The sequence below is a fragment of the Balearica regulorum genome, chromosome 2 (assembly GCF_011004875.1).
Source record: "Balearica regulorum gibbericeps isolate bBalReg1 chromosome 2, bBalReg1.pri, whole genome shotgun sequence".
In the NCBI taxonomy this organism is placed as follows: domain Eukaryota; kingdom Metazoa; phylum Chordata; class Aves; order Gruiformes; family Gruidae; genus Balearica; species Balearica regulorum.
The window spans coordinates 58035775-58054586 of record NC_046185.1 but is presented as its reverse complement, the minus strand read 5'-3'; the positions used below and the strand labels follow the sequence as shown (position 1 = coordinate 58054586).

At 42.9% G+C, this 18812-nt stretch overlaps 1 protein-coding gene across 1 annotated transcript; it reads right to left on the bottom strand.

Annotated features, from left to right (window-relative positions):
- Positions 1 to 720: 720 nt before the first annotated feature.
- CIDEA (cell death inducing DFFA like effector a) lies at positions 721 to 16285 on the bottom strand. The gene is made up of 5 exons (XM_075744473.1): positions 16181 to 16285; positions 11952 to 12108; positions 11615 to 11761; positions 8237 to 8418; positions 721 to 5051 (listed from the first exon to the last, which is right to left on the bottom strand). Exons 1-5 carry the CDS (start codon positions 16216 to 16218, stop codon positions 4919 to 4921), a joined length of 657 nt encoding a protein of 218 aa, XP_075600588.1. The 5' UTR covers positions 16219 to 16285; the 3' UTR covers positions 721 to 4918.
- Between the last annotated feature and the right edge of the window lie 2527 nt (positions 16286 to 18812).

Genomic DNA, 18812 nt, shown 5'->3' with positions numbered 1-18812 from the left:
AGACAGCCCCTGTGGTCTCTGCTCACAGAAGCCACACCCATAGCACCTCTTCATCCCTCACTACCAACACCTTGCCACTAAACCCAATACAGTGCTATTTTGTGCTTTTCCACAGCAAGAAACCAGACCTTGGTTCTTCCACAAGAGAGGGAACCACTCGAGAGTCAAGCTCTGTAAAAGTATCACTTAAGCTGAGTAAAGGATATACTTATTAGACAGAGGTGCACTAGACTGATATCACACTTGCATGCTATTCCTCCTGAAGACTAAGTTAATCCTGAACTAGAGAAATCTAACATTTCACTGAACTACATTCATATTTCCCTGCAATCAAGATACATACTATTGTATCTGCAGGTAAACAACTGCAGGGAGTTTTCCATGAGGAATTATAAGGCCCTTGATCCTTACAGAATTTAGTGAAAACCAGAGATTGCCAAAGCCTTCTATCCCCCGCACTCAGCAGTCTGTAGTCTTTTGCAGCTTTAGGAAGAGGTGGGGGAAGGCATTCCTTTTGTATGAAGGGAAACAGTTTGCACAGTTTCTCTGAGGCCAGAAAGTGAGTCAGCAGTAAAGAGTTAAGAGCCATGTAGTAGTATCCAGTTACTTCACTGCCGCAGTCCAGCATTCGGAAATGGTCTGTGGCAGACCATAGATCCATTAACATTCATGATTATTTCAGGAATGAGTTATTCTGGAAATTAATAAATGACATCCAAAGCCACCACTTGAATTTATTTATTCATGGACAATATTTCTTAAAATTGGTACCACACATCAGAAAAATATTGCCATCACTGACACATAATTCTCAACCATCTCAATTTTGATAGCAAGTTAAATGTACTGAGCTTGAAAGTTGTGAAGTGGTGAAACACTATCTTTTCCCTTAGCAAAACAGCAATGCTCATGTTTATAAATATCTTAACTGTATATATGACAAGGTAATGTAAAGAAAGTAGTGATAAACACTAAACTTCACAAGGGTACTTATACATAACTGAAGTGGTATGTTAATCACATTAATATCTCCAGTAAAACTTGAGGCATCAAGTAAAAAAAAAAAAAGTATCATGATTTTAAACTTTCTTTTGTTTTTAAAGAAGCTTGTGCCTTTAGTTCAAGTGCTATCTCAGGAAGAAGCATGCTGAAATGATTTAGAGTTATAATTCCAGTCAGTTACAAATGATGATATGTAGTTATCTTTCACAGTTAATATTCAGAATTACCAACATTTCCTAAATTGTTAACACCTACCTCTCTACTCACTGTACTGAGAAAACTTCCAGCCCAAAGTCCTATTTTCCTTTCTTTACCCTTCCCTTCTGTAGGGAAGGGATTCAGGATGTCTCTTAGAGTATATTCCAAATGGTCTTAGGAATTTAGATCATGCCTTTTCCTCTCCCCTGGACAGAACAACATGTAATCCTATTTCTTCTGAAAGAATAGGAAGGTGCAAGAAAGCAATAACTTCATGGGTTTATGAAAGGAAGGAAATGAAGTAATGATAAATTACACACAAAAGCTACCAGATTCTTCATTCTGGTCACTAAGAGAGCAACTTTGCTTTGCCTGCAGAACATGAACAGTGCCTGAGTCAACAAGATTGAGTACTTCAGTGAAAATTCCTTTTTTGGTAACTACAGTACAACTTAGTGCACTGCTAGTAAGTGATGCAAAGCAAGAGGCAAAAAGGGCCAGTGCAGGCAAGGAGGCAGTAAACACGTTTTACACCTTCAACACATCCGTGCTACCAGCCTTGACTGCAACAGTAACAAGTGCTGATTAACTGAGCTTATGGAAAGAAAGACTAAAGCTAAAAGTGTCAAGTGGCAAAGCTAGCTGCTTCTCCACATAGTTCCAGTTAAAGAGCCTGTGTGTTAGTTCTGTCTCTTGCCAGATATTATACTCCACTTGTGTATAATTTTCTGAAAGCTAGATAATGCTAAAGTTGTACTTTGCTGTGTACCACATACAGCTGAGGTAAAAGCTATGCCTCCTAAGCAGTCTGTCTAAAAAAAATAATCAAACCTGTTCCAACTCAGGGAATAACTTCTCCTCCAGTTTGGCCCAAAGCCAAAACTTTATCTCTAGAAAGAGGTTGGTACAGTAGCAAATATCACCCCCCCCCCCAAATACTAAGCCTGTGGCAAAACCCAGACTCAGAAGCAATGAAGCAATTTCAGACACTTCTCCCATTTTCAGAAAATATCAAAGCTGAGTTACTTTGTTCAGCTGTTTGCATTTTGAATTAGAGGAAGGAGATGCTCTGAGATGGAGACTTTGCAGCTCACATGACCTTCAGCAGCTCAAGTTTTAAGTGTTAAGCTGCCAAAGAAGCAGCTGCTTAAAAACATTGCAAATTCACTCTGCGTTAGCATTTTAGATAAGGTTAGGTTCTAAGAGTGCCATTGGAAACTACGGAATGTAACAATTGCCTCCGGCTATAGAAGGCTGGAATTTGAGATCTGCACAGTTCAGACTTGCAAAAGCTTTTGCATTTATTAGATGTTGAAGATGCATTTCATACAAATTAATGCAATATTGAACTCTGCAAATTAGGGGGTTTGTGGGGATTTTTTGGTGGAGTTTGTTGGGGTTTTTTTAGTATTGGTGCTCCTACCATTAGGAACAGAAGTATTCTTAGGAGCATTACATAGAATTTGCTTTCAGGAGATGTGCTTGTTTTAATAGAATAAGTTGCCCCCTAAAAGCTGAAAGATTTAATGAGTCTTTGCACTGCATCAGTTAAATGCAATTCATTGATAGGGGTAGAAAGAATTTGGCCAACAGTTATCATAGCAACAATCACTTGGGGCAAGAGGTGAAAACAATACAGATGAAGTATAAAGCTTCCATTTTAACATAAGCTCTCTCTCATTACTCTCAGAATAGCCTATTGTTTTCTTCTGAAGGAAACCTGACAGTACTGCAAATTACTGCCATTCTTCCCTTGGAGAAATTAGGAAAGAACCAGTCTTCCCCTCATCCAGTTGTGTGCCCTCCCCCAGCAAACATGCAGAAGTAGTTGGGAAACAACAGAAAACAGGAAAAAACCCACAAGGTTTTTCTTAGCTGTCTACTTATTTGAATACCATTACTGAAGAGACAGGCAGAGACCTAGTGAACTTGAGTCCATCAGATCCTTTAACACTTGGATTTAGGCTGCTTTTCATCACAACAGTGATTTGAAAAATGCAGCTCCAGCTGGCTAAGTCACAGCCATAAAGGGAAGGCAAAAATAAGCCTATGATGGTAAAATTTGCAGATATAAGCAAGAGTGATATTCCCACGTATTAGTGCCATCTGAAGTGAACAGACCCAGCTGACAGGTCAGACTAGATCCCACCAACCATGATGCCTGGTCTTTTCAGTCCACCTGCTCCTCTTTTAGCAGATTAAGTTTTCCTCCAGCTAATCAGTGCAGTTGATGCACATAGTGGATTCCTGTCTCAGCAGAGGCATGGCAAGCACTGTGGGGTCCATACTGGTCCTTTTCCCTTCCATTCCCACTGCTTTCTTCCCCTGCCTCAATTGTTCATTCTGTCATCAGACCTTCTCTTCCTAGGTGGCACCTGCCATCAGGTCAGACACATTTACCTGTATATGCTGCCACCTTAAGATCTTTCAGTCTTAAGCAAGACTATAACAACTTACTAAAATTCTTCATGAGCAAGCAAACGAAAACATCAAAAGCCACACCTACAAAGTTGGTCTTTTTCCCTTCTTCAATGGGAGTTTGTATTTTGACACAAGATGCCTGACACTGCTCATTTTCCAGTTTTCTACACTGCTGAGGAAAAGCTTGCTGGAAGCTGGTCATACTAGCAGTTCACTGAACTATAGAAAACATTCTGAATAAGTCTATCTAAGAATTAAGAACTTTGCCCTTTAATACAGCTTGTCTTGGGAGACTATAAAACCACAAATGTCGAGTCTAGAGCATATGTTACACAAGACTAGATAGTGTCCTGCTGCTCCCCCCTAAATACAGGGGCATGAAAATCCAGCATCTCTTAGATGTACCTGAAGTACAATTTGGGATGTAGTGTCATCTTGTAACTGAACAGCAAGAACTACAGAAGTGATGGTTTAACCCCTGAAGGAAGCTTCAGCAGGTTGCTTATAAGCCGTATTCATGAAACGGCCAAATTATTCAATACTTCAGGCAGAACTGGACATCAGACCCATTAAAGAAATACATCAGGTTCTTCAACTGGTACGAGCTATGCTATTCAGTACTTTCTGTAGATTTGAAGAAAAGTGTAAAGAGTGAAAATTACATGTTTTCACTTGTTTTAATGGAAGTAAGGCTAAATTTTAAGCTTCTGCTTAGTAGTTGCACTTTTTTCAATTAGACTTCATGAAAGTAGTCAGTCACTGAACCAGGATTCAGTTGTGTTGTGTAGTTCCATTGTTAACAGGAGTAAGTAAGTACACTTAACCCTTTTGTACCTCAATGCCAGTTGGACACTAATACCAGCACTGTTAAGAATTAAAACCAGAAAACGACAGCCTTCTCCATCCCACCCTTACAGCCCAGTCTGTTCAGAAGGCAAGTAGACAGCCATGAAAAATCCAACCAAACTATGTTTTGATCAGTGCAAGAAATATTCCACTGGTACAAAGCAAGCAAGTTTCCAAGTATACTTATTCTCCATTTTGAGCTGCTGGTGCAAAAACCTGCCTTCTCACCTTTTCCCAAATTCTCAGACATTAGGCACCCATCATTTTGCTATGTTAAGAGCCTGTGAACACCAAACATTTTATGACTGAGGCCTACAAGCATTCCCAAATGGGGAAAAATGTTAGTTCACATCAGTGGACATCCCCCTACTATAACATCATTACAATCAAAGTTGGGCAAAACAATCTCTTTAAGCAAAAGGATCCGATATCAGAAGTGCAGCTGTGTTCACTACTCGCGCCTTGATCTTGTACACGTGCCATCTTCGTCATATTCACCCATCAACTGCAACATGTATGTTCCAGTATAGAGAAGAAACTGTCCAGTTATTTGTGCTGCATGGGACATTAACTGAAGCACCTTCCTAGAAGAAAAGCCATTTGTTAAAAAAAATAATTTCACCAACAGGGTGACATTGCCCCATCCCCCCCAACACCTTTAGGATGAGTTAGGTAGATATATTTAAGAGCGCTCTCATTCCTCCTCACTTCTGAGAAGCTGGCCATTTTTGTACCTTTTTTAGAGCAAATACTTCTGTGGCCATTGGTTGACAGACAACTATTGGCATGTTGGCAGAACCAGAAAACACATTTAACAGAGCAAGCTGTCATCCTGATAGACATTTACACTCATTCTGCAAAGCCATTACTCAAACTACCAGAGCACCACCGAAGATTTAACTTTGCCTGGGAGCTCAGCAGCATTCCTGCAGCATGAATCCACCTCACGTCTCACCTTTAGGCCATTCACTAATACAACACTGCATGTATCTCCAAGCTACAGATCAAACTTGATTAGATCTGAAACTGAGCAATCATGTTACAGTGGATGCTCAACAGCAAAACAAGTGAAGCCAGGCAAATTAATACTGTCCAAGCTGCAAGCTTTAAGAATTCTCAGTTCACAACTATTCTTTTTAAAATTTTTAATAAGTATCAGCATTCAAATACATAATACTGTTTGAGAATCAGCACAGATCCATAAACTAAGGTCTACAGGATAGACTGTGGATCACCACAGGATTGCAGAGGAATAGAGATCATGTCTGAGTGGCCATTTATTCAACTTAGTTATACTTGTGTCTTCCTTCCATTCTCCAAGAAACAATGGGGACATCAGTGCTGAGCACTATGTTCAAGCCTCATCCCCTGAAAGTTAAGTAGGCCTTCACAAGTACGAAGCTGAGGATTCAGGGAAGTGGTACACAAGAACTAGAGCCATTCCAAAACTGGAAAGGGTTCAGTTTCTGAAGATGCAGAAACCAGACCAGCCTTCCTCTTCTGCAAAAAAAGGGGGAAGATTTTCTGAATTCCTGTCTGAGAAAACATGCAACTGTGACCCCTCTGCTGCTATTCACTTCTCCTTTGCACTCTAGCGGAGAGGGCAAAGTTGTCTTCATACAAATTCAGATTTTTCCACTGTGATGAAAAAAGGTTTGCAGTCAAAATCCAATGCTTCAAAAGAGTAGAATACCCTGTACTTAGAGCCTGGGAAGCCTTTAAAAAAAAACCCCAAACAAACACTGTACCCTTATTCATGCTTCCTGCACATATGCCATTTGAGTATGTCCTTCCCTCCATCAGTGAGTACAGGCCAAGGAGCTTTACAGCTGTAAAGCAAGCTGCACCTGGTACTAAGCTTTTGAGCAGCTGCAGTGTGTCACTTGCACACCAGAGCAGTTGTCACTTAAGCCATGGAGGAAGTTATTTGTTGAACTGGACATTTGATCCTTCAGTTGGACACTACAGGGAGAAACCGTTAGGGGAAATGCACTGATCAGATCTGGCAGGCTTTGAGTCCCTCCCCCTGAGGAACAACTGCAGCATTTTAAAGTCCTTTCCCTTCACACTCCACAGGTGGGCTCAGGGAAAGGGCATCACAGTTAGCAATTTACAAGTCATTAGCAGAGGGACTACACCAAGAAACTAACATTGCCTGTCCCCAATTTTGATAGCAAGTTGAGACAGGCCATCTCACCATTGTGTTCAAGAGTACCCAAGGTTTTTTCTTCTGTCACACTCATTCTTTGCTAGCAGGCTATTCTCCCACCCTGACACTTCCCTTACAGCTCAACTCTGTAACATAACAGTGCTTCCACAAGAACTCCACAGCTACTTCAGCTGTTTGCCAGTACCATTTCTTTCTCACCAGCTGCCCTGTGTTGGCAGGGATGCAAAACTGTCACTTCAAACTCTCCTTAGCAGTGCAAGTTCCAGTGCTGATACTCATCTCCATAGCAGATAGCCAGAAATCAGAGTTTGTTCTGGCTCAAGAGACTTGACAAACATAGGAACTAGAGGAGCACAGCTGTTTACCCTTTGCTTTGAGGAAACCCTAATGAAGCCAGTGCTACAGGTGGGTGTAGCATATAACTGGATAATCACTGTAGCATGACTGAAGAGATGAGTCTCATCTACAGTCATACCAGCTGTAACCTGAAAGATTAAGCAAGGGACCACTGAAGTAGACTGGGAGAGGTCAGACAGAGACAGGGAACAAGATTAGCATTACAATGCTTAACACCTGCATCATGAGAGAAGGGACAATTTTGAAGGCTTCAGACTACATGTTGTTCAGGGGAAGTGAAAACCTCACTTACAGGCACACACATCTGTGTTCTGTACAGAGCAGATCTTGTACTCAAGTAATAAAAGCCAGCAACACTGCACTGTTGTGTCTCAACCAGAATTTGAGAAGTCAAGTAAAGAAATTCAGGGCTGCAGCTTAAACTGCTGTCAAAGTACAGCACTTCTGTGTAGGAGTCTGGACTCAGATGTTTTCTTCAACCAGGGCAGGACACAGCTGGTTTTGACAAGGCACTGACTTTCAACACACTGATGAAAGCAGTGGACAGGACAGGTATTAATTTGGCCCTGCATAAGGCAGCATTTCCCAACAGCCAGTTCTACCAAACTTACAACTGCTACAGAATGATCCTGCAGGAGACGATGGTCCTTGCTGGGCTCCATTAGCTTGCTTAGAGACCAGCTGGCTTAAACAGTGACATCAGTCTTACTACAGATGACAAATTCACATTAAGACAGTAGAGAAAGTGTCATATCTCTTCCATTTTCCTTTGCCTCCATGTAGCTCAGGTCATGAATTTGGCAGCCAGGTATTGCAAAGTCTGAGCAAGCTTTAAGACCTCTGCTGTTAGATCTCAAATTCCTCTCTTGTTTCATCCCCTTGAAGTCCCCCCTTCAGGAAGTCCGATGCTTCTACCTCAGCCTCCTGCATTCTTCAAACAAGTCAAAGGAATCTGCGGAAATTCTCTCAGGAAAACAAAGAGACTGTACCAACACCCTTTCAGTAAATAAGGGTTAATAAGATTTTGCCTTCAGTGAAATTTAAGATTCCACTGTACAAAGCTATAGTAAGTTTTTACAAACGAGTGATCTACCTTACAAAGGAAGAGTCAGCATATTGGCCAGTATGTAATAAAACTTAGTATTTTTATTAATTCTAAACACACCTGCTTCACCAAATCAACAAGCAAACAAAGATTTTACATTAATGCATACACCTCATCAGCAGTGGAAACATACTTACCGCAATATGCTTTTTGCTCCCATACATTTGATGTCATATGAGACAGAGTAGATCTCATAGAAGGTCGCCTTGATGTTTAAGCAGCCAATAAAATCCTTAGGGTTCAGCTTGTACAGATCAAACGTGATGTTAGCTACTCCCATTTTCTTCTTTTGTCTCACAGTGGCAACTCCATTTCTTGTCTAATTAAAAAAAAAAAAAGAGGGAGAGAGACAGCTTGTACCATGAGCCAGGAAACTACAGCAAGACAATTGTTAACAGTGTGGCTCTTTAGAAGCAGCTTGCTCATTCTAGTCTTGGAGCTAGCTCTTGATCAACTCTAAACTAGAATTAAAAGCATTAGCACAGAGAAAAACAAGGCTGTACCTTACATAATTTTATTCAAATTCTGAGCAGGCTTCTGAAGCTATTCCAAACAGACACAGAAGTTCTAGAGTGACATAAGCACCTCTATTTCTTTTCTGTAATACAGCTGCTTCTTCAGAGTATACTGAAGCCACAGGTAATACCACTGGACAGTGTTCCTGCCATTTAATTATCTGGTGATGTTCCAGCTGCTAGCTGAGGCAGCACAGTCAGTCCCCACTGAAACAGGCCACCAAATAACCAGCATGACATTAGGTTCCTCTGTTTAGGAAGGAACACAATACTGATGAGCACCCTTAGAGATATTGCAAAGATGACATTTGTGAACAGTCATGTCCTCATTTTCAAGTCCTGGCTCACAACAGGTCCTCATTTGAAATCTGGGGTCTCTTTCTTCCTACTAAAAAAGTAACACGGGAAAGGAACCACTACTGATTAGACCTAGGATTTAATACTGAGTTTTTAAGAGAAAAAGCAAAGGAGGAGCATGGAAAGTAATCTTCCACCTTAAATCCAGCCTCCTTTATTAAAAACAGCCCTTGTCTGTTTCAGGGCTGACAATAATGCTTTCAGGATTGCTTGCTTCAAGAGAACAGACAGAAAATAGCAAAGAATACCCATATTTGCAGAGACATCTAGTGGATACACAGGCTACTCTGCTCAGCACACTCAAGGTTAATGCTGTAGCAGCTGCCAAGCTGTTTTTTGCGTGCTAAATGAAGCAATAGAGTTGTGTAAGACTGGGCCTTTTTGTACTTGTCACCCCAGCACTCAGACAGTGCCGTGATAAGTCAGACCAAGTTAGACACCGTAGTATCATTAACCAGCAATTTTACGCCCATTTTACTGCTCCCTCCTCCATTAGCACCCAGAATATTTGGATAAAGCATGGCAGAGCTTGTGCTACACTCCAGATGATTTGTGAAGCTGCAGCAGTCCTCCTGCAGTCATTCAGCACACCCTGAAGACGGGCAGCATCCAAACTTGTTCTGCTGCCATGCCAGACAGGACACAGGGCAGAGGGGAAAGGAGCAAGGTAGAGTCATAGAATCATGGAATGGTTTGGGTTGGAAGGGACCTCAAAGATCATCTCGTTCCAACCCCCCTGCTGCAGGCAGGGACACCCTCCACTAGACCACATTGCCCAAAGCCTCATCCAACCTGGTCTTAAACACTTCCAGTGATGGGGCCTCCACAAGCTCTCTGGGCAACCTGTTCCAGTGCCTCACCACTCTCACAGTAAAATGATAAGAAGTACAGCAGTACAGTGAGCAGCGAAAGCACAAAGCAGCCACTAACGAGCACTAGACTCTAATAGATAGTAAGGCAAGCAAGCCCCATGGCAAGCACAGGAGCCTGCCAATTAATAGCTAAACAGCTAATACTAAATAGCTAATAGCAGCTATAAATTCAGTGTAGCACATTCTGATCAAATCTGTCATTATCTCGAACCCTTCGAGCCCCACGTTGGGCGCCAAAAAGACTGTCGTGGTTTTACCCCAGCCGGCAGCTGAGTACCACGCAGCCGCTCGTTCACTCCCCCCCATCAGGATGGGAAAGAGAATCAGAAGAGTTAAAGTGAGAAAACTCGTGGGTTGAGATAAAGACAGTTTAATAGGTAAAGCAAAAGCCGCGCGCACAAGCAAAGCAAAACAAGGAATTCATTCACCACTTCCCATGGGCAGGCAGGTGTTCAGCCATCTCCAGGAAAGCAGGGCTCTGTCACGCGTAACGGTTACTTGGGAAGACAAACGCCATTGCTCCGAACGCCGCCGCCCCCCCTCTCTCTTCCCCCAAGCTCCTTATAAACTGAGCATGACGTCATATAGTATGGAATACCCCTTTGGTCAGTTTGGGTCACCTGTCCTGTCTGTGTCTCCTCCCAACTTCTTGTCCACCCCCAGCCATCCCGCTGGCAGGGCAGTGCAAGAAGCAGAAAAGGCCTTGGCCTCGTGTAAACACTGCTCAACAATAAGTCCATAGAACAAAAACATCTCTATATTATCAATGCTGTCTCCAGCACAAATCCAAAACATATCCCCACACTAGCTACTATGAAGAAAAATCAATCCTCTCAGCTGAAACCAGGACACATCTAAGTCATACCCTGGCTACAAACTCTTCTCCACTCTCGGGGCTCAAGGCCCAGATGCAGCAAGCTGATAAGCCAGTGAGGTATCTTGGGGAAAAAAACACCATACAAACTGCCCACATGGCAACAGGAGACTTGAGAAAAACAGGGCCGCACAATTGAGCCATCCGTGTACAAACGGAGAAGAGTTAGGCCAGCTTACAGCTCCTCAGCTAGCTCTGCACCTGGTAGAGGAAATTGTCATGCTAGCTTTCTAGCAACAACCATCATGGAAAGAGAGTTAGGAGTTTGACTCTGTCTTATTAACATACAGATGACTATTCTCCCACAAAACCACAAAATGGACACTGATTTGATACAATTAGAAGACTAAAGCTAGCTGATCTTAATAGTTCTTAAAATAGCTTGTAGCATGTAGACTAACATTAGGTTTTGATGACTTTTAGCTGCAAGATTAAACACAGGCCTTCACTAAGCTATTACTGCATTGACAAGGCAGAATTGTTTTACCTTGCTTAATTTGGACATTTTTTTTTCCTAAAAGCTAACCTTTAAAGACATAGTAATTTTAAACTTGATGCAGTCAAAGTCCTAATTTTCTTTGTTACAAAAAAGCTCAAGAACAAATTTATTGCTGAGGCTCTCCAAAAGCAGGGGATTTCCCCTATAATTCTTTGCAGTTGTAATATTTCATTTCAATTCTTGGCAGATCTTTGCCAACAGTTCTGTGTCCAAGCAAGGGACACAAAACCAAATCAAAACATGATTTGTCATGCAGGAAGGCTCAACAAGGAGTTAATACCTTGCCTCCTTTAGGGGAAGTTTTCTTCCTCTTCTCCCCTTTTTCCAAAAATTTTAGCAGCCACCGATGTTCCTCCATCCAGTTCTATTTAAGTGAGAGAGAAGCAGTCACCACTTACTTGTGTCCATTTCTGTCCTTTTTCTAGAACCATGAAGTGTGTATTATCATCCAGGGACCTGAAGAACTCTTCTGTGTCCACAACCGTGCCATCTTCCTCCAAAACCAGAGTAATTATTCCAGCAGATATAAGGAAGGCATCTAAAGTCTGTAAAAAAACCAGTAGATTTCAGCATTTGAAAGAGGGCCTATCATTTCATATTAAGACTTGCTTATCTGACATACTCTCCAGAACTTCCCCAGTAATGATTTTTAGAAGAATAAGAGCATGCGAGTTGCCTTTCTGGGATACTGTACTTCACTATAAGTTTCATCCAGAGTGGGAATATTTGCTGTACCTTGCTGATAAGCTCTTGCAGGCTGCTTGCAACAATTCCTTTCCGGCTGCTTCGGGAGGCATTTGACACACGGAAAGGTCGCCCTGCAGGCATGAGAGGAGGGAACAGGGTCTGTTTTGTTACTGCTCCCACAGATGCTCCCATGGATACCAAAGATCTAAGACAAATAAAAATTCAGCGTAGTTATAAAAATAGTCACATCAAGTACTGTGGAGAAGGAGGAGGACCGTTGAGTTCAGTGACATAAGCACATTATACAAGTAATTCACAGGTCACATTAGACTTGTGGAGCTTGCTTTCAAAGCTAAATACTATATAGCCGTCCAGATATGTTGTCTCTGACCTTTCTCTTGCCAGTGAGATTTGAAAACACTTCTAAAATTAAAAACATTTCAAGCAGATGTGGGCCACCTCTAGCTCAGCTGAAATCAAGGTCACAATTACAGTGAGGCTGACAGGCTTTAACACTGAATTAGAAAGGCAGTAGCGCTTACTGCCTTCAGCCACTTAGATCATTCTCTTTACCTGCAAGATAAACAATGAGATAAATAGTTGAAAGTAGTTTTGTGTGTTAAGACATGAGTTTGCCTTAAGAATACTGAATGTATTATCCATATTCAAAACACACAGCATCAGAACACAAGCAGAGCTTTCCGATATAGTTATGCTTGACCTCCAAACAGCCAAGGCATTTATCTTGTAAATAGTAGCTACAGCCTATAAAACTTCATCTAGTTTGGAAGAAAAACCAAAACCACAAAATAAGACTTGTTTGTGCCCTAATATATCAAAAGAAGTCAAATGAAATGAAAATTAAGATCAAAGTATATAAATGCAGAGTGTTGGAGCAGGCTACCAGAGAGACTGGAAGAATTCAAGCACTTTTAGAAAGATGTTTTAAATTTTCCCAGGCAATCATATGTTTTAATAGTGACTGTTTAGGTTCCCTTAGGCAAGCAGAACGCATAACACCAGTAACTGCCTGCTCCCATACCAACGTACAGACCTGCTCCCATCTACATCTAGTGACAGCTTTTTGCTGCCAAATTACATTGGTTACTTCAATAGCCAGCTTGCCAAAAATCACCCTCTACATGACACCTGAAAAGACTTGATCTCTAGCAAGTCTTTTAAAGGGAGACAATATTTTGTCTCCCACATTCCTGAACTTTACCCCCTGTATACCTTTTGCTCCTTAATACTGAATTGCACAGGAGTGGGAAAAGGGATGCATCTCCATTTTGCTCTCCTACATAGGTGTAAAAGGTCAGCTTTATGTAGGAAAATCTATTCTCAGGCACTTTCACAGAGTGGGAGTCAACTAGCAGTCTCTTTCTGCAGCCAGAGAATGAATACAAGAATTCCTAGAACAATGACGAAGTGGTATAAAGTTACTCAACTAATAATGTCTCAGTCACACCCTTTGTACAAGTCCACATTGGCCAGGGACGATATCTTTTCCAAACGTCTTATCTGGTCTTTAAGCATATTTTTGAGATGTACAGAAAATAGTTTTTATGACTGGCCAAATAGAGTTTCAGCAATTAATTTATTCCCTGCTCTCATTCTGAGCTGCTCTTCTACAGGGTTTTGGGCTATTCCCTTTCCTCTGTGCACTAAAGTTGCCTTTCCTCTAGAACTTCTCAGCATTATTGAAGCTTTTATTTTTTTTAAAGAGGTATGTTCAACAGTTTTATTCTAGCTCAAGCTAATATCTTCTTGGTAGCGTTGTCTAAGCAGTAGGTCCCTGGCATTCAACAGTTTGCATATATACACACACAGAGCTGGTGGAAATCTCTCTCCTTCCTGTAACAAGGCTGGTTAGGATGAGCAGTCAGTATGGTTTTCAGGAGACAGGCACTGTTTCAAATTAAAGAGCTAATAAGCACTTTCCTCCTGGAGCAGGGTCAAGACCAGGGAGGAGGGCAAGATGACAGAGTAGCACTGACAAAGTCACTGAAGCTCCACAGAAGGGAAGTGTGCTAGGACAGGGCATGTCTATTAATCACTGATTAAGTTAATAGTCCCCTAATCACCCCACTGGTCTGTGGGCAGCTCCCACTCTGAGTCATTCAAGTCTTTTCCTCAGAAATGAAGCCTGCTCATCTGCCTTGGGGCTGATGACTCCTGTTCCCTCTCATACATTTGAGAACTAGCACATAGAAGAGTTGAGTGGTATACATACGACAGTACTGCCAAGATTTTTTTTTGCAAGGACAGAAAATACCAAACCTGTTGAACAGTTTTCTTTCCTATCACTTAAGCCAAGTTGTTATTCACAAAAGACAAAGCATAAGGAAAAAAGCCAAAACATACATTCTGATACAGAAGGAAGAGCATTAGCAGCACAGCTCATGGGCAGGACTTGAGCTAACAGGGTTCACATCAGGCATTAGCACAGCCATACAAGCAACAGTTTGCAGCTCTGAGCAGAAGTTTCTTCAGGATTCGAGATCCATTACCTCACACTACTGCCTAGTTCTATCAGATGTAAAAAGTCAGGGGGGGGACCCCAAAACTACAGATTAAGAAACCAGGACTTTCATTAGCTCCACCAGACAGTCACTTAACAGGAGTCCAAGTCTCAGGGAGTTATTTAACACTGATGCCATTTCACCTACATTTCAATAAAACCAGCAATATCATCTTTAAACTAAGCCTGCTTATGAAGCAGTGAGCCTGGGCTCCAGTGCAGGCTGAGGTTTCCATTAATGAGAAGTCAGCGTGATTTAAAAAAAAAAAAAGCCAGATAAACAGAGTATGTAACCCTTCTATTTCTGGACCTATTGCCGAAAGCTTGGGTTTTCTTTGTTTCCCTCCGCACACAAAGGCCAGCAACTCAGACAGGCCAGCCTACACTCAGGGCTCCTAGAAAGATCCCTTTTTGCTGCAGCTGACCTCAGAAACCAGACAAACCAATTCCTGACGCAGGGAATTCCTCTGCTAGACTGAAGGTACCAAAAATAATTTCCTATTAAAAGCTGATCAAGATAAGTCAGGAAACAAGCAGTGGAGAGGAAAGGAACATACTAAGGTGCAATCAGTTTTACTAAGAAATTGAGTGACACATTAGATACAGACAACTCCACTATTATTTTATTATTCTCTAAAGTCAAAAAGATCAAGTCCTAGCTCTTCCCTAAAGGGGAGAGGGGTCTTATGTCAGTGAAAAACACAAAAGTGTATTTATAATTGAAAGAGCAAATATCTTCATACTCTAGCATCTTGTCAGTTTGCTTGGTATAACCACAGCCTGCTAGAGAAGGACTCACAGATACTACCCCAAGCATGCAGCACAGTATCAAGATTAGTGGGAAAAATGAATTTTTTTTTTTAAGAGAACCTGGAGATTAAAAGCCTGCCTTGAGCCCTGTACACATATTTCACTCTATCTTTGTTTGCAATATGCCTCATATGTTTGTCTAAGAATGTGGTGCAATGGTCTTTGGTCTCACTCAGAAAAATCAATGTTGCACAATATAAGTGACTTCAGAATATAGCATGATTTGATTTTTAGGTTAGAGTTCATAGGCAAATGACAACAGCAGTAACAGCAAAGCAAGAAGTGTCAGAAATTAGTCAGGGGACTTAGAGTTCAACCAGATTGCAGACTTGGTCTCCCTGCTGAAACATGACCTATAGAGATATCAGAACCACAGCTAGAACGAGAAGCATTTTTGAGAGGCATACAGAACTATACTCTCATGGAGATGATTAGCACACCTGAAACAGAGGCCAGAAGCCCTGGTCATGTTGTCACTGAGTACAAGTCGCTCCTAACTACACCAAGGCTCCACACCTGACACACCAGCTCCTTGCACACAAGACAGCTGCTTCTCTACTGCTGAGAGGTGAACACATCCCAGCCATTATACCCCAGAAAGGAGTTAAAACTACAAAGCCCCTTCTTGTTCTTCCCTCAGAAGAGCTTCATGCAGGGCTTGAAAAGCTGCAAGAACATGCCTACTTGCTTCTCCCACCTAGCGACTTTCAAATTTAATCACACGCACACCCGCTGTGACCAGCCCTCACACCGTGCTTGGAAAGCGCCCTTCGCTCCTTTAGAGCCGGAGCCGACAGAGCTACTTAGACTCGGCTCTCCCCGAGCATCCCCCGGCAGCCGGACCCACCGCCGAGATCAGGGCGGGGTTAGGGGGGGGGGGAAGGGAGGGGATGCGGCCGCCGGGGGGGGGGGGGATGTGCGTGATGGGGGTGATCCCCACACTCACCGCGCCAGCGAACCCACAGAGTCCCGCACCACCTCCATGACCGACCTGACCACAGAGCAGCGCCGGCCTCGACGCTTAAGTGTTGCGGACGGTGCTCCTCCCCGCGGCGGGGCGGCCTCTCCGCGCCCGGCCCTTCCCCCCGCGGCGGCCCCGGGAGCCGGGCCCAGGTGGCGGGCTGGGGAGGAGCGGGGGTGGGCTGGGGGTGAGCTGCTACCACAACCGGGCCCAAGCAGCTTGTCCAGGCGGCGCTGAGCCTCAGCTAGGCTTAAAGCTCGTCCGCAGCACATAATGGCGTTCGTTAGTGGGCGGGGATGTGGTAAGAGGTGCAAGGTGCCGCACTTGGGAAGGAATATTTCTTCATCTGGGTTTTGTCTTATGATTTACCTAGGAAAGGAGCAAGAAGGATTTTGTTTAGTGTGTATCTGAGTTATATACTACATATTAGCTAGTTACAGCTAATATAGCAACTATGGAAGCCGATCTCATTTGAAGCCTCTCGGCATTAGAACAAATCAACAGATTAAGCGTCTCAGCTTCTGATTTTAGAGCCTGCGAATAAGCTTACAGCTTGGATTAATGTGTACAGTAGCTTCAGTGGAGGTATTTAGTGTTATTCCTACAAGCAGGAGAGCAGTGACTTCTGTTCACTGAGCAGCTACAAAGGCAGTTTTTCCTTTTTATGTATGCCTGTGCGCACAAATACGGTATTTTTTGGCTCTGAAACCAGGTGCTGTTTCTCAGAGCTGTAAAATCTCTGCCGCACAGGGAAAACGGAGCCGGGAGCCTCAGAACCCAGCTCTCAGGCAGCAGCATGACCTCAGGCCAGCCTGAACCGGGAAACCCTACCACTGCTGACGCGGGAGAGGCTCAGAGGCCCTTGCCACCAGCACTCGAGTTACCCCCAGGGCCGGGAATAGGTACTTACCTGGTTGCCTGGATTGTTTTTCTTGCACCAGTCTGTTTAAGGCAGAAGAGCCGCTCACATATTTTTTTAGTCTCCAGGCTGCTCTAGCAGGCAGGCTGACACCTGCTATATGTCTTCAATCCTTGGCTTTAGGGCCCTTATCAGCTATTAAAAACCAAACTAACAACCTTTTAGTTCAGGGCAAATTGTTTTCTTGGATGTTATCTCCTTCCCAGCCTGGCAGGGTAAATAGCTCCTTTCCTCAGAGTAAAGCTTAGACCAACAAACTTCCCACTGGGAAACTGAGCCCAGACTTTTATCTCTTTCTCCTCAGGCTACTTAGGGTGTGGGGACCCTTCTCATATGTTAACTCTTTCTTTTCCTGTTTTCTATGAGATTTAGTTTTGTTACAGTTCTGCAATTTGTCCCTGGCAATACCTCACAGAGAGCAGGAAATGGGGAACAGTAAATAGTTCTCTGAGCACTGGACTCCAAACAGCCTGTTTTTCCCTAGATTTGGATCTTGTGGTTGATTGTGAACCACAACCGAAGTTATTCATGCAAAGTGGCACATTTGTAAGGAATTCTTACCAAGTGTTTCTCTACTGTGGCAGAACTTGTGTATATACTGCAGCTTTTCCTGCTGTGGAGGGAGAAAATAGAGGAGAAGATGTTTTGTCAGATGGTCTGTCTCATCCTACCTCGGTGCCCCTTAGAAACCATATGGAAATTACAGTAACTTTAAGGATTTTTCCTAACAGGCTGGGGCACAAATGTCTGGAGGAGGTGGAAACTTTGGTCTTGCAGAAGCTTACCTTTCCTCCGATCATGTGCCTCGTCCCAGAGGTCTCTGCAGAGACATCCAACCAGTGCAGCCACTGCCAAGCAGCCCCCCCGAGGTGGCACTGGTGCAAGGACTGCCACAGCTCTAGGGCAGGGACAGTGTGTTTTGCAAGGACGCCTCCTCCAGTGGCATTAGTGCTTCAACTTGCATGGCAGTTGTAATAACTGACACAAATGCAGCTGTTTGCTTAAGAGTAACAGGAAAAACATGTCTTTCTGAAGTCTATCCTGATCTGTAAGGAGAGGAGGGTATTACATACTGTTTTACAAGCTGCATTGATGCTCCTTTTTTTCTGAGCAAGTAGCAGTAAAGCCATCAGATGGGTAAAATTACTGACCTAGGAGCCAGGCACCACAGCAAAGAAGTGTCTTTGAACACCAGCAAGACAGCGTGGACATCAGATGTGTGCAGAACCTACTGAGGAAGAGTATAAAACTGTAGCATGAGCCAAATCTGGCAGGCCAAGGCAAAAAATGAGATCTCAGTAAAAACGGATGTGACAAGATAACATTCAGTATAAAGACACTAGCTGTAAGAGGAAAATGAAGGCAGAATCATCCCACTCTTTTCCAGGGAGGCAAAACAAACCGTAGGTTGAGATGAGGAGGCCAGAATACTTAGCAACATTTTGCTTCAGTCATCACTGAAAACATTAATCACGCAGGGGACAAAGTACATGGCTGATGTTGAAGGAAGTGAACACTAGAGGTGGAGTTAAATAAGCAGCTGTGTTAATCCCTCTTACTAAATTACTGTCTTACTGTCCCTTTGCTGAGGTGCAGTGATTGACTCCGTACTTGTTACTTGTTCACTGCAGTTCAAGTTAAACAAGTTTGCTTAAGTCACTCCTCACAGGGGGTCATTTGCTATGAAAAAAGTCTGCA